Below are 21,688 nucleotides of genomic sequence, written 5' to 3'. Positions count from 1 at the left end.
TTATTACATTCATGAATGTAATATGCATGTGTGTAAAAAAAATAATTCAAAGATGAGTGAAGTAAACTTGGATAAAAATTGCACTATCAATTTTTTATCTTTAATGCTTTTCACCTTTCTACCATTTTTAACTTTTCAATTGCATTATTTTGAAAATTAAGAAATTACAGACCATAAGTTTCTTAATGAGATATACTCAAATGTTAAGGCAGTTAATGGCTATTATTTTTCCTGTCTCCATACCTGTAGAGCTAAAGAGCCCCCAGGGCTAATAACCACTCTATTGCTAGGCTGGATCGGGGTCAAATCCCCACTCTGTCCCCTGTACCACCTGACTGTAGGGTCATTTCTGGCTTGACCCAGGCAGTTCAAGGTCATGGTGTCAGACTGGTTTACTGTTATGTTGCGTGGGTAGACTGTGAATAGTGGGAGATCTGGAAACGAAACAATGGTGGTGTGTAACCATAGTGAAGAAGCTACCTGGTATTTTGGTATTCGTGCCTTCAGAAACATTTATAACAAATTTACATCATTGAATCATTTCTGATTAGACTTTGGAAAATACAATATGGTTTGAAAATGAGAACCATATAATGCAAAAAAGGATTCTAAATGGCATATTTATAAATAAATCCTAAGACATAACATAATAAATTGAAAACAGAAAGTGTTTTGTAAACAAAACTAAACAACATATAGACAGCAAAAATGAAGGAAACAAGTTATGTATCCATAGGCCACATTACATTTATGTTTCCAACTCCAATTAGTTAAAAAACAAGCCATTTATGGCCATATTTTACTTTTGACCTCTAAGTGTGACTTTGACAAAGTAAGGGTAGTTCAGGAGACACTCTGCCTCCAAACAGTTATTTTATTTTTAAACCTATTTATTTAAGCTTGATTGCATTGAAAGCCCAAGGCTTATATAAATGCTCTTGAGTCCGTTTACTGGGCCTAGAACCAGTACTTGGTGTCTTTGGGGGAGATCTAAAGAACGCTCCCACGGTGGGGATCGAACCCGTAACCTCCCTGTTGCTAGGCGGACACAATATCCATCACACCACGGCGACCTATAAACAGTTACCATAAGTGGTAATTTATTTTCAAATTTCACAATGTATGAAAAAGTTACAGTTCTGCCCTATGACCTATAAGTTTGACCTTGATATTTTAGACAGGGAGAAGGCTGTTACACGCAACTTGTTGTCTAATGATGGTTGAAATGGGTGCCACTTCATCTCAACATCCATCTATTTATGGCAAATGAATGGCTGAGGCAGGATTGTTCACACTTTCATACAGAAAGAAAGACAAACAGACAGACAGACAGACAGACAGACAGACAGACAGACAGACAGACAGACAGACAGACAGACAGACAGACAGACAGACAGACAGACAGACAGACAGACAGACAGACAGACAGACAGACAGACAGACAGACAGACAGACAGACAGACAGACAGACAGACAGACAGACAGACAGACAGACAGACAGACAGACAGACAGACAGACATTGTAACAGTTTACTGCATTAAATTGCCTGCTTCATATATAAAAACAAAATGTTGGCTTGCCTAGAAACAGAAGTATGTTAGAAGTATTAACAGTCTAGAAAACTATTTTTTAAGATTTTTGAGAGCAAGTTACCATTTTCAAGAAGCCATGCAGACACTGTGTTCGTGGCGGCAACATTAGAGGCTACACAAGAATACTCTCCAAACTGTGAGGGCCGAATGTTGGATATGACCAGCCCAGACTTATCTGTTGACAGCCTCATGTTGTTGTCTGCTCACACACAAAAAACATAATAGGAGTCTACTTAATGTGTAATTTTGAAACATGACATGAAATGACACATTCATAATGTCATAAGCTGCAATAAGTATTTTGTCACAGCAACAACAATACAAATGCATACTAAACAGAGATTTAAATCTTTTGGGTGTTAACAAAAAGTTTCCCATATTAATTTCTGAATGTCTTGGCTACATGTTCAGACCACTGATCTTCATCTAATATGAAATGATCTTCATCTAATATCAAAGATAGTTATAACATGAGTAATTTCTGCGGAACATGTTATGTCATTAAACATCACACTTTTATTTAATCTGACCTATTTATTAGTATTTTGATGCTTCCCACAAAAAATCCAAAATGATGTAATTTTCACCAAAATGCCAAAATAACACTTTTTCACCCCAAAAATCCCACAACAACCTGTTCTTTCTTTTCCAAAATGCCAAAACAATGTTGTTTTTTTATTCCCCAAAAGCCAAAACAAGGTGCTTTTTCCCAAAATGCCAAATTATTTTTTTTTAAAAATGCTTGAACCATATTCAGAAACTCAGAAATGATGTGCCTTGTCCCCTTTTGGTGAAACAATCTCGCAACATACCTATCACAAGCTGGGCTCCAGCTTTCAGCCACCACTGTGTGGGTACCGGGTCACCATTAGCAACACACTGCAGGGCCACAGATTCTCCAACCCTCACTGTCTGATTGCGTGGTGTGACGCTGAACGTTGGTGGGACTGCATGTGAGAAGGACGATGTGTAAGTGTGAGCACAACTGATTCAAGAGTCTAATATGTGAACATGGGCAACAAACTCAACCATCCCTCTAGTCATTACCGAGAAAATTGATGACTGGAAAATGTTAATACATGATTGAATACATGATATGTTAATTTTTATTGTTTTAATGATTTATTTTTTGACTTTAATAAACAAATATGAGCCTCGTTTTGGGAAAACTGGTCTTAATGTATGTGAGAAAAGTGTCATCCCAGATTGATGAATGTGTGTAAGGCAGTCCGCACATGCAAATCAGGGACAACACTTTCACCACAAGCATTAAGCCCAGTTTTCCAAGAATGCGGCTCATTCAATCATACCTGTGACAGTCACTGTAGCGACAGCCTCAGCAGTACCATGGCGATTGTGTGCCGTGCACCTGTACACACCTGTGTCTGCAGTTGTCAAGTTGCGAATTAACAATGTGTTGTTGAGAAAAACCTGAAGAAGAAATTGAAAGTATGTTTGCAGATGATACATTGCTAGGATTAAGTTTAACAAAAACATGTTTGACTTTAGAAATAATTAAATTTGGGCATAAAAGCAACAAAGCTTTCCTTTAAAAATAAGGGCAAAATAAAACAGTATTAAATGAAAACTACTTGAATTAGAGAGCGGACACCATGATCACTATTTAAAACGCACTAAGTGACCGCATGACCTAGTTTTTGACCCGGCATGACCCATATTCGAACCTGACCTAGACTTCATCTAGATACAACATCTGACCAAGTTTGGTGAAGATCAGACAAAAACAACTTGAATTAGAGAGCGGACACTTAATACAGACCGACAGACAGACAGACCGACAGACAGACAAGCTCACTCCTTTATACCCCCCTAAACTTAGTTTGTGGGGGTATAATGAAGGTGTAAAAAATCAGTATTAAACACCAGCAACTGGTTTTACCAAATTACTTAAATAATTTTTAGAGCTGCGCACATAATTTTGAATTTTATTGTGGGATCTTCACTTAATACAAATTTCTTATTCATAAAAATCTATTAAAAGGGATAAAAATTGTGAATATCAACGTATATAATTCATTATACAAAACTATTAATTTCCAGAAAACTCTAATTATCATTCTATACATTTATCTGCCAATATATATAAATCTGCCAATTTATATCAATTGTAAACTCTTGGAAAATGGGGCTGAATGCATATGTGTCTGGTGTCTTCTCAGATCAGCCTGTGAAGTCTGCACAGGCTAATCAGGGAAAACACTTGCCACCTACATTGAAAGTTCTTTTAAAAGAAACATTTGTATGTAAACATAAAAAGGGAGGGTGTTCCCTGATTAGCCTGTATGAATTGCACAGGCTAATCAGGGACGACCCTTACAAACATGCATTAAGCCCCATTTTCCCAGAGCGCTGCTCATGTATCTTCTGTGAACATCATACCTGAGAGTGAATCAGTATGGTCCCTATGTCCTGACCGTTTCTTGACCAGGTGTGGGAAGGGCTGGGAATCCCTTCTGCGCGGCAATGTAGGTACACCGAGGAGCCCTGGACCAGGCCCTGACTGACGGGGGACTGAACTATCACCGGGGCAACTGCAGAAAAAACAGGAACCTTGCTCTGAGAAAACAGGGCTTAATGCATTCAAGTAAAGTGTCATCCCTTATTAGCCTGTGGGATGGGTATGAAACTTTCCAACCACATTGGATTCTTGTCAAGAAGAGACCTCATTTTAAATAAAAAATGTCATACAAGCAGAAATTGTTGTCCCTGATAAGCCTGTGTAGACTGCACAGGCTAATCTGGGATGACACTGTATGCACATTAAGCCCCATTTTCCAAGAGCACTGCTCACATGTCACGGCATGAACTTGGTTATTGTCAGGGGAGAAGTTGTGTGCTGAACTGGTCAGCTCAGCAGTTTGAGCACTTTGGAGTGAGGAGTCCCTGGTAAGAGTCACATATTGGCCAACTATCTCACCATGTGACATACATAAGAATACGTTTTCATTTGTCTCTTTATTTTTACCCTTTGCCTCTGTATTTAAAAAAACTTGTTTGACTTGACTAAATTTTTACATTACAACGTCAAATAAATAATAAACAAAGAAGAAAATATATTTAAAAAAACTCACACAATATAAAATGATGCAAAAAGAAGTCCAAAATCTGAGCGTAGCTTAGTTCAATATAGTTCTCAAATAAAAATGCAAAAATATTTGTTAGAAGATGTTAATATCAAAATATTTATTTGCCTTTTCATAATGTAACCACAAACACCCTTGTCCTAGAATTCCTCGCTGTCAGTACTCCAAAATGTTGTTTACTAGAAATTATAAATTGAAGATAAGTTCTTACATATAAGAAATAAATAATTACGGCCCACAAAGTGACTATACCTTCTACTTGTAATGTATGGGTGACAGTGGCCATTCCAAGGTCATTGCTGGCGGTACAAGTGTATGACCCAGTATCGTTGATCTGCACAGAGGTCAAGGTCAGATCTCCAGTGCTCGAGATGGTTTGCAGGCCTGAAGAGCTCGGTGAAGTGAGATTGAGACCTGAAGTCAATATGGGGTGCATTTTGGTAGAGCGTGAACAACAAGAGAGCAAAGATGGTTCAATATTGCTAACCTGGGTAAACCATCAACACTCAGATACGCATTCGCAGGCTGTTGTGGTTTTATGCTGCTTGCATATAGTGAATTACACTTTGCTTTTGAGCGGGTTAGGGTTCAGAAGAAATAAAAAGTAGATTGTTACATATCCAAAGATTGTTACATATAAAGCAAAATCATTAATGATGTACAAAAAGATAATGACAGCTGTTCAGAAATATTTTGGCCACTATTTTTACTCGCGCTACATGCGTCACAAATACACTATGGCACTGTTTTATGTAAGCATACATTCATACGCAATACCGGTATATTTTGTAATGTTTTAATTTTTGTTAACATTTACTGCTTAAATGGTTGGTTATTATCTGTTTCACTGTAAAAATAGATATAGGGTTACGCAAATGGTTTACCTCTTGTAGGTGTCTGCCAGGAGACATTAGGGGCTGGGTTGCCATTAGAAACACAGTTCAAGGTCACTGCCTCCCCTGCGAGCACCAGAATAGTTCCGGATGAGGTCTCTATATTTGGTGGGGCTATAAATGTGTGCAAAAAGCATTTTATACCTTAAAATGATTTTAAAAGGTTTAAAACTAAACTATATACACTATAAGAGTGCATAAAACACAACAAATAACTTTTTAAAGGCAATAATTGAAAGAGGAAAAAATACAAAAGCTGCTATTATCAGTAAAATTATACACTTTCTCTGAAAAAATAAGAAGTAAAATATTCTTCTTTTTTTCAGAGGAATATAGAGTGTTATTGGTGAATGAAAGGACTATGCACCAACTTCAAGAGTTGTCATAAACACATACTATACATATCCATATGAGATCAATTAAAAAGCTTCAAGTGTTGATCGTGACCTTAACCTTAAAACAAAGGACATGGCTATTGCATGCAAAATATTGTCTTCATGATTTTGTGCTTATTTATAACCAAATCCTATAATGCATGACAAAGTTATGGTCTTGACACCAGCGTGCACTTTAAATATATTTATATGACAGACAAAACAGTGACTACTTTTGTGTTAACTGCAAATGTTGCAAAAGATTTCCCATCTTAATACAGTGATTATTTGAGTCAATTTATTTTTAAATCCTGTCAAAAAAGTTATTTGCCGGACATAAACATGTAGTTCAACTATATAGCCAGGTACAAAATATGTACAACCTCCACTGTTACTTGACCTTAAAGAAAGCAACATACTTTTGTATGGGACATGTAATCTTGAAATTCTGATCATGTATATTTAAATCCCATAACGCACAATACATTTTTGGGCTGTACACAAACATGTACTTTCACTATACTCATATTAAGAATATGCTAAATAGCGTCCATTGTAACCTTGACCTTCAAATCTATGAAAAAAAATCTACTCAATAATCAAACAAAACTTGAAATGAGTGACATAGTTTTACACTAAACACGTCATCTCATACAATTATTATTTTCTGATTAACTCTTTCAGTGCTGGAACCGAATTTTGAAGGCCTTGTGCAAACAGGTTCAGGCTCTAAAGTAATTAGCAAAACACATGCACCACCACACAGACAGGGGTAACACTATACACTGTAACTCCAATATAGTGCGGTCCGTTATAACGCTGTGTCCAATATAACGCGGGGGATCCTTAGATCCCGTTTTTTTCTCCAACCTTCCTTTTCTGATTCAAATCCATGTTATGCAACTTCATGTATTTTCATAAATTCAAAGAAGCCGGCGATCACAGCTTGATTGCTTTTTCCGTCCGTTTAACTGATTTTAATCGATTAGAGGTTTAACAACACTCGACAGCTAATTGGTGTTAATCTGTTGTGTAATGCCAATAAAGGTGTGAAAACTCGCGAGTCGGTGTTTATTACATGTATTCCCTATCAGAGCGGTTCGGTGTGCTAATTTCAATAAGGCAAGTGCAAGCGGAATAATTATCAAATTAAAGTTATTTAAAACAATTACCTGTTTATGTTTTGTATTTATCGTGTATTGTATTTCATTGTATAAACTATTGCTGTGTAAGTGTGTTATCGTTTATTATATGCTACACACATATCTTTGTGTGTGTTTAATGTTTCAATACGTATACAATAAATTTAAAAATCCTGACGATTTATTTACATGCTAACGCAGTGTAATAGTTAACAGAGATGCACTTAAATTTTTGCCCGTTATCAGAAAGTCCACGGAAAGCACATTTTTTACATGCTGCGTATGATGCAATAAAACATTTCTTTGTACATGTATCGTATTGCATTCAATCTAAATTTAAATTCGCTCGTCCAATGAAAGCTGTGTCCCATAATGCACTGTACTAATTTTTCTGAAAAATGGCGTAGGCATATGAATTTGTTTACGAAGTTTGTAAACATATTTCGTGTCATAAATGCTAAACATTATTTTTTTGTAAGTGATGTAATTATATTGGATTATCAGATAAATGTGCACATTAGAAAAGCGGTATGTATACTGTTAAAGTTCGATTCGGATGATATGCATGTATTTGCGGATGACAACACAGCATGACAATACACAGGACCTATATTATAGGCTGTACTATACCTGTTTTTAAAGCCCCTTAAATAAATAAGCTCAAAACTTATAAGGCTGTCCGTTTATAACGCTGTTGCATGGCTTGGACCCCGTCATCTGCGTTATATTGGAGTTACAGTGTATATTCTTCTGCAATTATCATGGCGAGGTCATTTTTAAGCCATATATGTAATTTTGAAAATTACTGCTCTCATGCGCATCTTGTCTGTATTTAGTATGCAGTTACAATTAAAGAACTATTTTTATTGTTGATAACAGTTTTGCATATTTTATAGTGGAGTCATAAAATTCTACAGAAATTTATTTGCTCGCATACTTTGAACGTCGAGGTAAACTGTTTTATTCACTGCCCCTTCCTCGTTCACACAGGTACATGTATAGAAGCCCATGTTCTCTATGGTGGCCTGGGCAAATGTCAGCACGCCTTTACTGGAGTTGAGCCTCTCACCAGTCTGAAATACAAACATAACAGTCTTGCTTTGGGAAAACGGGGCTTAATGCAAGTGTGGTAATTGTCATCCCAGATTAGCCTGTGCACTCAATGCAGGCTTATCAGGAACAACACTTCCCCAAGACTTTTGTTTAGAATAGACTTCCTTTACACGAAACATTCCATGAAAGTGTGATATGTTGTCCCTGACTAGCCTGTGTAGATTTCACAGGCTAATCTTGGACGACACCTAAAGCATATGCATTTAGCCCACTTTACCCACAGTGCTGCTCATATGATGTATTATAACAACAGAGACAAAGTTTCAAAATCATATTTTTAAGTTCAGGGCAGATAAAAATTGTAAATAACACGGATATAAATTATCAGGAGGCCACGGCCATCAGCGCTTAAGTTTGTGCTGAGCCCCTAGATTTTTTTCTTTAAAAAAAAATCAATTTCGCAAAATGCATACCGTTATCATATTGTTTTACAGTGACAATCAACCGAAGAGACACAACTTACCAAAGATACCAAAATGGCAAAACTGACCGCTCCCACAAAAGGCTCCACCAAAATTATTTCAATTTAATTGAGCCTAGATCTGGGAAAATGGGGCTTAATGCATGTGCATGAAGTGTCATCCCAGATAAGCCTGTGCAGTCTGCACATGCTAATCAGGCAAAACACTTTCTGCGTACTCCGGATTTTAATTTAAAAAAAGACAACACTAAACGCACACGCATAAAATCCCTTTTTCCAGGTCATGACAAAAATGACCTGAAACGTACCTGTCGGATCCAGCTAACTGCTGGGGAAGGCTTTCCAGCACACTTGCACTCCAGTGAAAGCATAGCCCCCTTTCTCACAGTCACATTCCTGGGAGGAACTGAGAAGCTGGGTGCCTCGGCATCACCTGTGAAACATTAATAACATACATGAGAAGCTCTCTGGGAACATTGAGCTTAATCCATGTGTGTAAAGTGTCATCCCAATAGCCTGTGCCGGCTGCAATAAGTGATGACACTTTTGGCTTTGATGTTTTTATAATTAAAGGAATTTTCATCTTAGCCAAAATCCAATTTAGGCAGAAAGTGCCGTCCCTGATAAGCCTGTGTGCACTGCACAGGCTAAGCCGGGACAATACTTTTCGCACTTGCATTAAGCCCCGTGTTCCCAGAGCATGACTCAATTATGGTTTGCCAACATCAATCTGATACAGATTTATCATTCAAGATTTCCTCCCTAAACTGCAGTTTCACATCACCAGATCTAAGGGATCAATCACACGGTTGATTTGTATTTGGTAACATAAATAATAGACTTTAAATATATATAACCGCAAATTTAAAGTTAATTTTGTTGGATATAAAATGGCTCATGCATGAAGTTTTAGCAATCAAATTATTTTCGTATACTTCTGATTACCAGAAATATTGAGCCTAGCAGATTCTGATATTTCCCCGAATGCATTTCCCGCAGTGCAGGTGTAGAAGGCCACGTCCTCATACTCTACGTTGTGTACACGAAGAGTGCCGTTGTTGAACAACTCATACTTTGAAGATGCCTGAAAAACACATTTCATGCAAGCCATGTTTTATGTTGTAATTTTCAAAAATTTATTTTCAATTTTGTAATTGTCCCAACTTTTTTCTCAATGTACTGTTAATAAATTGTATTATTTTCTTAAGTTGTAATTAATTATATGTGAACTTTTAGCCATTTTGTAATAATAAATAACAAGTTTTAAAATACTATGATATTATAAATATTAGTAACTTTAAGCTATTAACGGAAGTTATTCACTGGAAACAATTGAACATATTTGTAGGGAGACCGCCAGTCATTTTGTGAACTCGTAAATTTAATAATTTATGTTTTTGACCTAGAAAAATACATACAAAAACAACAAACTATTAATTTGTTGTTCACACAAATCGAGAAAAATAATGGAACAACCTTTAACTCTTTGCTTGTGACCTCATTCGCTGCGTCAACTGTATGTTTGTACCATTTGACTGTAGGAGTTGGGTTGCCATGGAAACTGCAGATGAATGTTGCCGAGTAACCAAGTGGAATCTCAAGATCTTGAAGCTCTGCTAGGAATACTGGCTGGCCTGAATAAAGTCAACATTAATGTAAACTCAACTACAGTTATAATGCATCAAATGGACATTTCCTTTATTATTTTTAAGAATTTTATCTTGAAAGCATGGCTATGAATATGGTATTAAAGTATTAAGTATTAAGGTATTAAACACACAGGGTTTACTCTGCCATTCGCCTAATTAGCCCATGGCTACAAAATCACCAATTTGGCTGCAAAATATTGTATTTGACTACAACCTTTTCTTCATCAAAACTTATAAAATAGCCAAAATTAGAAGAATTTTGCCATAGCAAGGGAATGAGACTAAAGACATTTTTGAGCCAAGGAAAGCCCTGACACATGTATTTGTCATTCACAAATATAGGTAAACAATGTCAACCATGGCCAGCTGAAATTTGTAGCTGCATTATAGTAGATTGTAGCCTTTGGACTATTTCAAATTACGCTAACAACCTCTACAGCAAAACAACAACAAACACATGTTTTGGGAATTCAATGTCAAAGAGTCTTGCTTATTTGATAAACATTTAAGAAAACTGTATAACAGGGGCGCATGGTGGCACATTTGTGGTATCTACATATTTTACTTAGACTTACGAAATTACAACAACTTAGTCCCCTGGACTTATTTACGGCATGACTTTGTAAGAAAGGACCTTATAAACTTCCACATACACACAATCATATTATTGCTGTGAAGTTTTTTATCAGTGCTTTAATCACTTAAATCATTCAAGATCTCCAAAAGTGGCAGGAACTACATGCAAACCAGTAACACATGGCAACTGCTGGGAACGAGTGAAAAAGGAAAATTTATTTTTGTATTTTCCATACTTACCAAGAACGGTGACACCTGCCTCCATACTGTATTTGAACACACGGTTGACAGGGTTAGTGGCCTTACACTTGTATATCCCAGAGTGCTGGTACAGTGCAGGGGAGAGCTTCAAAATACTCTCACCTATAACAGAGTGCTGGTACAGTGCTAAGAAGAGCTTCAAAATAATCTCACCTATAACAGAGTGCTGGTACAGTGCTAAGGAGAGCTTCAAAATACTCTCACCTATAACAGAGTGCTGGTACAGTGCTAAGAAGAGCTTCAAAATACTCTCACCTATAACAGAGTGCTGGTACCGTGCTAAGAAGAGCTTCAAAATACTCTCACCTATAACAGAGTGCTGGTACAGTGCTAAGAAGAGCTTCAAAATACTCTCACCTATAACAGAGTGCTGGTACAGTGCTAAGAAGAGCTTCAAAATACTCTCACCTATAACAGAGTGCTGGTACAGTGCTAAGAAGAGCTTCAAAATACTCTCACCTATAACAGAGTGCTGGTACAGTGCAGGGGAGAGCTTCAAAATACTCTCACCTATAACAGAGTGCTGGTACAGTGCTAAGAAGAGCTTCAAAATACTCTCACCTATAACAGAGTGCTGGTACAGTGCAGGGGAGAGCTTCAAAATACTCTCACCTATAACAGAGTGCTGGTACAGTGCTAAGAAGAGCTTCAAAATACTCTCACCTATAACAGAGTGCTGGTACATTGCTAAGAAGAGCTTCAAAATACTCTCACCTATAACAGAGTGCTGGTACAGTGCTAAGAAGAGCTTCAAAATACTCTCACCTATAACAGAGTGCTGGTACAGTGCTAAGAAGAGCTTCAAAATACTCTCACCTATAACAGAGTGCTGGTACAGTGCTAAGGAGAGCTTCAAAATACTCTCACCTATAACAGAGTGCTGGTACAGTGCTAAGAAGAGCTTCAAAATACTCTCACCTATAACAGAGTGTTGGTACAGTGCTAAGGAGAGCTTCAAAATACTCTCACCTATAACAGAGTGCTGGTACAGTGCTAAGAAGAGCTTCAAAATACTCTCACCTATAACAGAGTGCTGGTACAGTGCTAAGGAGAGCTTCAAAATACTCTCACCTATAACAGAGTGCTGGTACAGTGCTAAGAAGAGCTTCAAAATACTCTCACCTATAACAGAGTGCTGGTACAGTGCTAAGAAGAGCTTCAAAATACTCTCACCTATAACAGAGTGCTGGTACAGTGCTAAGGAGAGCTTCAAAATACTCTCACCAATAATTCAGTATAATATGTCAATGAGCCCCTGTCTGGGAAAAGTCCGCACTAACTTATCAGGGACGACAATTTCCAATCATAAGGATTTTTTTTGGTAAAGGAAGTCTCATTTTTAGGAAAATTAACTCTTAGAAGAAAGTGTCATCCCTGATAAGCCTGTGCCGACTGCATAGGCTGATCTGGGGTGATACTTTATTCACATTCATTTAGCCACAATTTCTCAGTGCAAGGCTCATATTTAAATAAATTTTCAATTTAATAAACAAGTGATAAAATGTGTCTTGTTCTGAGAAAACTGGGCTTAATTCATGTGCTTAAAGTGTCGTCCCAGATTAGCCTGTGAAGTCCACACAGGCTAATCAGGGACAAAACTTTCCGCCTAAACTTGATTTTCGGTAAGGAGGGACTTCCTTGAAACTAAAAATACCATTAAAGCGGAAAGTGTCGTCCCTGATTAGCCAGTGCGGACTGTCCCATAATCTGTGGCAATTTGTCATTAAGTTCTTATGGAAATTGTAAGTTGAACAAGATGTGTTTGTGAAACACTATGTCCCCCATTATATTTGACCTTTTACCTTGAAGGATGACCTTGGCCTTGACCTTTCACCACTCAAAGTGTGCAGCTCCATGAGATACAAATGCATGCAAAATATGAAGTTGCTATCTTGAATATTTCAAAGTTTTGGCAAATTTTAAAGTTTGACGCAAACCAACAAAGCGATTAACCAACAAACAGACAGGGCAAAAACAATACGTCCCCCAGTACAGACTGGGAACATAAAAAGGGGAAATGTTAATGTAGGATGATAAAAAATAGAACACATAGTCTACAAATGCATAATAACATATTAAAATTAACAGTTCATGCAAGTTTGAATGGTGATAAAGAGAGAAGGAATATTTCATCTGACAAATGGCTGTCTGAAGGCAGACGGATGGTCAAACAGACAGAGCGACAGACCCTCTTGGTGAATCTAGTTTAACCCCCTCTACTTTGTTGCAAGAGTTTTAACTACTGTATGCAAGTAAGTGAAATAGTTATTGTATGACTGTATAAAGTGTTTTACTATTTAAAGCAAGGTATGTAACAACCCTTTCCGCTCAGAAACAACATGAAAATGGTTATATACATTCAGCATAAAACCAGAACAGCCTGCAAGTAACTTGCAGGCTGTTCAGACTTTATGCTGTTTGCTGCTCATCAGTATCTCAGGATTGAAAACGAAGCCTTTAAAACTCAAATCTAATAAGAAGTCTCAATTTATTTTGATTTTCTGAAGGAATACAAAAGCCGCATAATGTGTTTCTGAACAGTAAACGGTTAAACATGTATTTATTGTCACCTTTAGTTCATATTGTCACTTTTAGTTCATTTTGTCACCTTTAGAACATATTGTCACCTTAAGTACATATTGTTACCTTGAGTTCCGGTTGTCACTGTAACATCTGCAGAGACTGGTTCCCCATTCAGCAGCCACTGTACATCTGCAGGGGGCAGACTGGTTATGTGGCACACCAGCTCAGCAACGTCACCAAGGCTAACAGTCCGTGGCGCAGGACTTAGACTGAACGAATTAGCTAATGCTGTCAACAAAACAATGAATTTAAATGAGCCTCGTTCTGGGAAAACAGGGCTTAATGCATGTGCGTAAATTGTTGTCAAAGAATAGCCTGTTTAGTCTACACAGGTTAACCCTTTGCATGCTGGGAAATTTGTCATCTGCTAAAATGTCGTCTGCTGAATTTCTAAAATTAGCATTTTCTTCGATTTTTTTCACAGAATACTATCAGAACAGCAAACAGTTTGGATCCTGATGAGACGCCACGTTCTGTGGCGTCTCATCTGGATCCAAACTGTTTGCAAAGGCCTTCAAAATTCGGTTCCCGCACTGAAAGAGTTAATCAAGGACATAACTTTGCGCCCAAACTAATGTTTCAATTAGAAGAGACCATCTTAAACAAACAATTCCATAAAAGTGGAAATTGTCGTCCCTGATTAGCCTGTGCAGACTGTACAATCTAATCTGAGATGACACTTCACCCATTTGCAATAAGCCCAGTTTTCCAAAAACAAAGCTCAAATGAAGAAAATCATGACTGAAAAATACAGAGACCATACCACTGTCTATATATTTTAAACTTTGGTGCACTTGGCACATAACAAGTCAATCTGTTAATCGTACAAGCTATTTGCAGCGTTGCCTCCCTGGATTTTAGTTGTTTGTCTCCAGAGTTGGCAGTACATCTGTAGGTCCCGACATCATCATACGTCACACGATGCAGGACTAGCGTTCCATTAGGAAACACAGTCTGATCTCCATTGCGAGGCAGGCGTTGTGATTTAAACTCCCATCTGAGTAAGAAAAGAAAGTTTCGACTTAACCAATTTATGCCTAGCGTCTAGAAAAAAGGCCTTGGCATGATGCGGCGTCTCATCTGGGTCTGCGCTGTGTGCTTAAAGGAATTTCTGTAAGAAATATTCTAAATATAGAAAAAATATAATAGACATCCCTAATTTTGGAAATAAATTGATCAAATTTAGAAGGATGGGAGAGTCCACTAGGCATAAATGGGTAAATCATGACACTTTCCACCTTCACAGGATTTTTTGTTTAGAAGAGAAAAATTCCATAATAACAAAAATGACGTTTCTGATTAGCCTGTGAAGAATGCACAGGCTAATCTGGGATAACACTGAAATTAAGCACATGAATTAATCCCAGAGATTTCCCAGGACAAGGCTAAAATAAGTAACGCCCCATCAAAGCTATTTCGTACACATTCAAAAATATGATATTGCAGTGTTTTATAAAATCATGGTCACATGTTGCAGATTACTGAAGTATTTAATATCTTAAAATATGTGGTTAAAAAATATTTTTTAAATGAAAACAACAACCATGAAATGAGCAATAAATGACCTGAATATTTCTAAAATAAAATAACCTCAAATTATCACAGATAGTGCATTTAAATTAAGTACTTAACCATACCCACTTTTTTGGGAAAACAATATTTCTAATAGTAATTTTTTTGCATGACAAGAACTTCACCTGTATTCAATATTTGCAGTTCCATTTACAGCTTGGCAGTGCCACCACATGGGTTTCTCGAACTCTGTGATTCTGTCTTCAGGTTCCCGCACAAATACAAGAGCAGGAACGCAGACCATAAGACACCCAAGCAGGAAAATTGTCGCCCACATGCTGCTTACTAGCAAGTATCGCAAATGACAATGCTCTCAGATCATCTACAGGTGAAAATCCACTAAAGTCACTTTAATTTGATTTCCATTCAAAAACAAACCCATGTGACAAAGATCATTAATAGTTTATGAATTCTGATAATTTAATTATTTTATATGCATGTGGAAATTTACTCACAGAGTTCTTGTGTGTGGATATCACTCTCTCAAATCCAATGCAGGTGGATTACAACTCACTCAGCTTTATTACTTGTGACACAAATGTTAGATCTTAAGCATTGAGACGACACTATTTCAGATTCGATGCAGGTGGGGTTTCAGATCCAATTTATTGAGACAAAGTATCTCAGATCCAATGCAGGTGGTCATCTGGTTTCAGATCTTCTGCAGATCACACTGCACTTTGTATACCACAAGTTTGAGAAGCTCAATTCAATCATAATTATGTTGGTATTTCAAAATAAGAATTTCAAAAGTTTCCATAGATGTCCAATAAAACACAGGAACGCTGCAATCATAAACAAATATGTACTCGCCAAAAGTTCTAATAAAAAAAAACTTTTTAAAGGGACCTTTTCATGTTTTGGTAAATTGACACAATTAAAAATAATGTTTCAGATTCGCACATTGTCATTGTTGTTATAATATTTGTGAGGAAACAGTTTTACTGAACATTTACCATGCTCTAAATAAATATCCATTATATGCATCTTTTGACGATTTAAAAACCTGAAAATTATATAGCGTTGCAACGCAAAATGATTGAATAATTTGGAGAGTTCTGTTGTTGTGGTTATATTGTGCAATACTACGAGATGTTGCTTATAGAAGTATAAAATACATCACTCATTGTATGAGCACGAATGGCCGAATGGTCAGAGCATTAGACTTTTACTCCAGGGATCAGTGGTTCGAGCCCAGCTTTTTTTCTTTATTTATTATTATTCTTGTTTTTTTACTAGAGCTTTTTAGATCCAATGTTTATATTTACCTATATATAGCATTAAATGACAAACTTCAATACATGCCAAAATCTGTGAAAAGGTCCCTTTAAATGGTTCACAATATAAGAAAAATATATTTCTAGCACTTGCTCATCAATGAAATAAATAAATAGACCTTACAGAGATTTAAATTGAATCAGAAACCATAGTACTTTTTGATGTAAGCATTTTACAATTGTGTCACTTTTGACTCTTCCAAATTATCTGCCTTTCATCATTTTGATTTGAATGTTACCAATAAACTTACATAAAATGTATTAACTAATATTTTATATTACTCAAAATATAGTTTTTAGTAAAGCAATATATACACAGTTATACAAAGCAACATTTGAAGAGCAATCAACAAATATCCAGTAACTATCTAGACTTCAGCCACAAAATACTGGTACCAGCTTATTCCAATGTCACATCACAGAATAAAAGCAGCTATTACTTGTGTATTTGACTGATTCTAGACTTGTGATTTAAACTAAGTATGTACTTTTGTACAGTCTGATCATACAACCATTATTATATACAAATGTAACTGTTGCACAGTGGTAATTGTAACATAAAATTGCAGGTGCATTTATTCTGCAATTACTAACATAATTACTATATGTCTAAAACAAGCTAAATTGAAGGAAATGTCTGCCCACTAACAAAAACTGCCTTCCTTTTCCCTTTAATTATTTCACCATGGTATTTCCTAAAGTCCTTAAGAACAACATGCAAGCTAAAATGCCTCTTGGACTAATTTAAGTGGATATGCAGCTTAATGGAAACAACCCAAACTGATCGCTCCATTGATATGAAGTTTACTTTAAAAACACACATTTTATTTTATAATGCTGGAATGCTTGATGACTTCACGCTTTATAATGCTGGAATGCTTGATGACATTACGCAGAAGAACTGTGTTTTAAAATTGTTTATGTTTAATTAATTTATGACAAAGTGGTTTTCAAACAACTTTATGCAGCATCTTTTAACCCTTTGCATGCTGGGAAATGTGACGTCTGCTTAATATCTAAAATAAGCATTTTCTTCGATTTTTTTCAAAGAATACTATCAGAATAGCAAACAGTTTGGATCCTGACGAGACGCCACGTTCTGTGGCGTCTCATCTGGATCCAAACTGTTTGCAAAGGCCTTCAAAATTTGGTTCGAGCACTGAAACAGTTTACATCCTACGAACAAAACACAAGACACCACTATAACAGACTCCAAAATGGCAAAATTATGGCTAAGGCAGGAATCCAGACAATGCGGGGAATCACGTGGTCAGAAGTGAGAAAAAATGGCCGCCAATGCCTCGATTTGATGGAGAAATTGAGTCTTTAAACAGGTACATCTACCTTATTACTTACTTGTTTTATTCGGATAACGCCTATCATAGGGCTAACCGTAAGCAGTTTCAGCGAGTACCAACCGTTTTCCGCTGGTTGGTCTGAGTGTGGAGATAACTCATGGAATATTTCGCAATTTACTGAACCGTAAACAGCGGTACTCGCTGATACTGCTTCCGGTTAACCCTATGATAGGCGTTATCCGAATAAAAACAAGTAAGTAATATGGTAGATGTACCTGTTTGAAGACTCAATTTCTCCATCGAATCGAGGCATCGGCGGCCATTTTTTCTCAATTCTGACCACGTGATTCCCCGCATTGCCAGACGAAGATCAAAAAGTGCACAGTGTGACTGCTGTATGCTGCATTCTTAGTAAAGGAATATAAAAATAAGCAAAGGGCAATAACTCCAAAAATACTGATATGAGAGTTATAGTTCTTCTACTCCGCACTTTTTCACAATATTCTCTATCAATGTACAAAGTTCTACTTCAAATAAATTCAATGCTAAGGGAGTTATATATGCTCCTAACAAAAAATACTCAATGTAATACTCTTGAAGAGAGAGGTATGATTCTTGTATTCTGCACTTCCCCATAATGCCTTCTGTTATAATGCGAATTTTTATCTGAATCACTTCAATACTTCCTGACTATTAGAGCATAGAAAACACACAAAAGACTTCAAAAACAAATATTCATTTTTAAATGCTGTTATCTGATGTATTTTGTTGTAATTTTCTAACAACACTTTAAATCTCTGTCTTCTAAAAAATGTATTGTTTGTGAGGAATAAGCATTTTGCTATAATTAAAAAAATATATCTATGCATAAAATTGTTCTGCTCTATTTGAGAAAGGACATTTTATGTTTTATTATTGAATGTTTACTATGACTGCATAACACATTTGAATATTTAACTTGCTTTATTGTTCACCCTTCTAAACATTTACCACAACAAACAAGGATTTGACCACAGAATTTCAATGCTAATAAAAGATATATATTCACCAGTGTCACAAATAAACCAGGGAAACAGGATAATTAAAGATCTGCAAATGACTCCACATCCTTAATATCACACTTTCCTACATGGTATTTCACAGTAAATTCCCATTTCAATATCAACACTGCTGCAAACACCAATACCATCAAGGGTTGTCACAATAGAACAAGCTTCTCGGAAACTCTATCACCAATAATGAGTAAGTGTTTTGATTGTTTCACCTGATGTAAAGCCGGTAACACCTGATGAAAAAGATGAAACTGCCCAAGAATCAATACAACATGCTGCAGATATATTGAGCGGTGGCTAAATTTCTTTGCTTTATTGCCAGGCCATGATGATGTGACATCTGCATATAATCTGCAGGATTTGTAAATGACATATACTTGAAACACAAATGATGCATTAATCTGATGGGGATTTCATGATGACTACAGGGCATACAAAGCGAAAATCATTATGAAATCACACAATACGTATAAACAGTAATGTTTTGCTTGAATGCTCCGTGCTGAAAACCATGCCATTATCTAACATTCATGTTTTCACATACTGTGACCTTATCTTACATGATCTATTTCCAATAATGTGCCATTAAATCTCAAATCCATACATTACCTCATCACATGGCAACATACACATAGTTATAATTTTCTCATGTAAACTGTGATATGCCCACAGTAAAATGGATATTAATGGATACAGTGACATTGTCTCACATCTAAATAGTGCCAGTACCTTTAATACATTCTGAGACATAATATCACCTCAATATTGTGACATACTGTGACATAATATCACCACAATATTGTTACATATTGTGACATACTGTGACATAATATCACCTCAATATTGTGACATACTGTTACATAATATCACCTCAATATTGTGACATACTGTGACATAATATCACCACAATATTGTTACATATTGTGACATAATATCACCTCAATATTGTGACATATTGTGATATAATATCACCACAATATTGTGACATACTGTGACATATGACCTCAATATTGTGACATACTGTTACATAATATCAACTCAATATTGGGACAAACTGTGGCATAATATCACCTAAATATTGTGACATACTGTGACATAATATCACCTCAATATTGCTACATACTGTGACATAATATCACCACAATTTGTGACATACAGTGACATAATATCACCTCAATATTGTGATATACTGTGACATAATATCACCTCAATATTGTGACATACTGTGACATAAAACCACCACAATATTGTGAGATACTGTGAAATAATATCACTTCAATATTGTGACATATCACAACAATGTTGTGACATACTGTGACATAATATCACCACATTATTGTGAAATACTGTGGCAAAATATCTGCTCAATATTGTGATATACTGTGACATAATATAACCAAAGTATTGTTACATACTGTGACATAATATCACCAAAATAGTGTGACATACTGTGACATAATATCACCACAATATTGTGACATACTGTGACATAATAACACCACAATATTGTGACATATTGTGACATAATATCACCACAATATTGTGATATACTGTGACACAATATCACCACAATATTGTGACATACTGTGACATAAAATCACCACATTATTGTGACATACTGTGACATAATATCACCTCAATATTGTGACATACTGTGACATTATATCACCAAACTATTGCCACATAATGTGACATAAGATCACCTCAATATTGTGACATGCTGTGACATAATATCACCACAATATTGTGAAATACTGTGACATAATATCACCTCGATATTGTGAAATACTGTGACATAATATCCCCCACAATATTTTGACATAATGTGACATAATATCACCAAAATAATGTGACATACTGTGACATAATTGTACTGTGACATTATCTCAAGTTTATACTTCGACATTATCTCATAGCAATTCTGTGAAAGTTCATTAAATCCATATTGTTAAATCTCAAATCCATACTGTGACATAACATGTATCTATATTCCTTACTGTAACATTCAAACAAAAACTGTGACATATCTCCAGTTTAAACAAAGTGACATCATCTTAAATCTGTATTGTGACATAATCCCACTACAAATATTAAAAATGTAACATGAATGCAAGCAAACTTCGTTGTCATTTATAAATCCATGCATGTAAGTGACATCTAAATTTAAGAACAACTGAATGCATAATAAAATTTAAAACTGAAAAGAACAACAAATAAACAAAAACAACAGAACAACAAAAGGTGAACACAAACTTACATATACATAAGCAGGAGGCTTATAAGCTGTACATAGATTCTGTACAAATCCGGTAACATGCAGCAGATACCTTTCACTTTACATGATAGAACTCAGCTGGGAAAAACAAACATGACTGCATCTGATTTCACATCTGCAACTACAATGTTATGGGAGTTAGTTGTCTTGGGCCATATCTTGTTTCCCTAATCTGTAACAGCTCTCTACCACAGAATGACCTTACCTTATCCTAATACAACAGACCTAGCATGTTTAAACTCATGCAGGTATTAACCCTTTCTCACTTAGATACGTATTTTCTTACATTATTACTCAGAAAGTTAAATTGCATTAAAGACCTTTCTTACTAGATTCAAACTTTAAAGGCTTCATTTCCAATCCTTAGATACTGATGAGCAGCAAACAGCATAAAACCTGAACAGACTGAGAGTTACTCGCAGGCTGTTCTGGTTGTATGCTGTTTGCACATAGCCATTTGCACCTTGCTTCTGAGTGGGAAAGGGTTAACTACACAAAACATATA

General features: G+C 36.1%; 1 protein-coding gene across 2 annotated transcripts in view; it reads right to left on the bottom strand.

The window, feature by feature from the left end:
• The window catches only part of LOC127838796 (cell adhesion molecule DSCAML1-like), a 40,392-nt gene extending 19,087 nt beyond the window's left edge, over positions 1 to 21,305 (bottom strand). The window contains exons 1-16 of one of the 2 annotated variants that reach the window (XM_052366795.1): positions 21,236 to 21,305; positions 15,407 to 16,066; positions 14,537 to 14,706; positions 13,773 to 13,937; positions 11,106 to 11,228; positions 10,117 to 10,274; positions 9,586 to 9,724; positions 8,949 to 9,073; positions 8,044 to 8,179; positions 5,582 to 5,704; positions 4,950 to 5,111; positions 3,994 to 4,145; positions 2,904 to 3,024; positions 2,406 to 2,540; positions 1,655 to 1,792; positions 244 to 434 (exon numbers count right to left, since the gene is read on the bottom strand). In XM_052366795.1, coding sequence (XP_052222755.1) covers positions 244 to 434; positions 1,655 to 1,792; positions 2,406 to 2,540; positions 2,904 to 3,024; positions 3,994 to 4,145; positions 4,950 to 5,111; positions 5,582 to 5,704; positions 8,044 to 8,179; positions 8,949 to 9,073; positions 9,586 to 9,724; positions 10,117 to 10,274; positions 11,106 to 11,228; positions 13,773 to 13,937; positions 14,537 to 14,706; positions 15,407 to 15,558 — 2,190 coding nt within the window. In that variant the 5' untranslated portion in view covers positions 15,559 to 16,066; positions 21,236 to 21,305. Of the gene's footprint in view, positions 1 to 243; positions 435 to 1,654; positions 1,793 to 2,405; positions 2,541 to 2,903; positions 3,025 to 3,993; positions 4,146 to 4,949; positions 5,112 to 5,581; positions 5,705 to 8,043; positions 8,180 to 8,948; positions 9,074 to 9,585; positions 9,725 to 10,116; positions 10,275 to 11,105; positions 11,229 to 13,772; positions 13,938 to 14,536; positions 14,707 to 15,406; positions 16,067 to 16,883; positions 17,181 to 21,235 lie in introns of those variants that run through there. The other variant, XM_052366794.1, reaches the window with a different exon arrangement.
• Between the last annotated feature and the right edge of the window lie 383 nt (positions 21,306 to 21,688).

This window comes from Dreissena polymorpha, chromosome 7 (genome assembly GCF_020536995.1).
Source record: "Dreissena polymorpha isolate Duluth1 chromosome 7, UMN_Dpol_1.0, whole genome shotgun sequence".
Classification (NCBI taxonomy): Eukaryota; Metazoa; Mollusca; class Bivalvia; order Myida; family Dreissenidae; genus Dreissena; species Dreissena polymorpha.
This window is presented reverse-complemented; position numbering and strand designations above follow the sequence as displayed.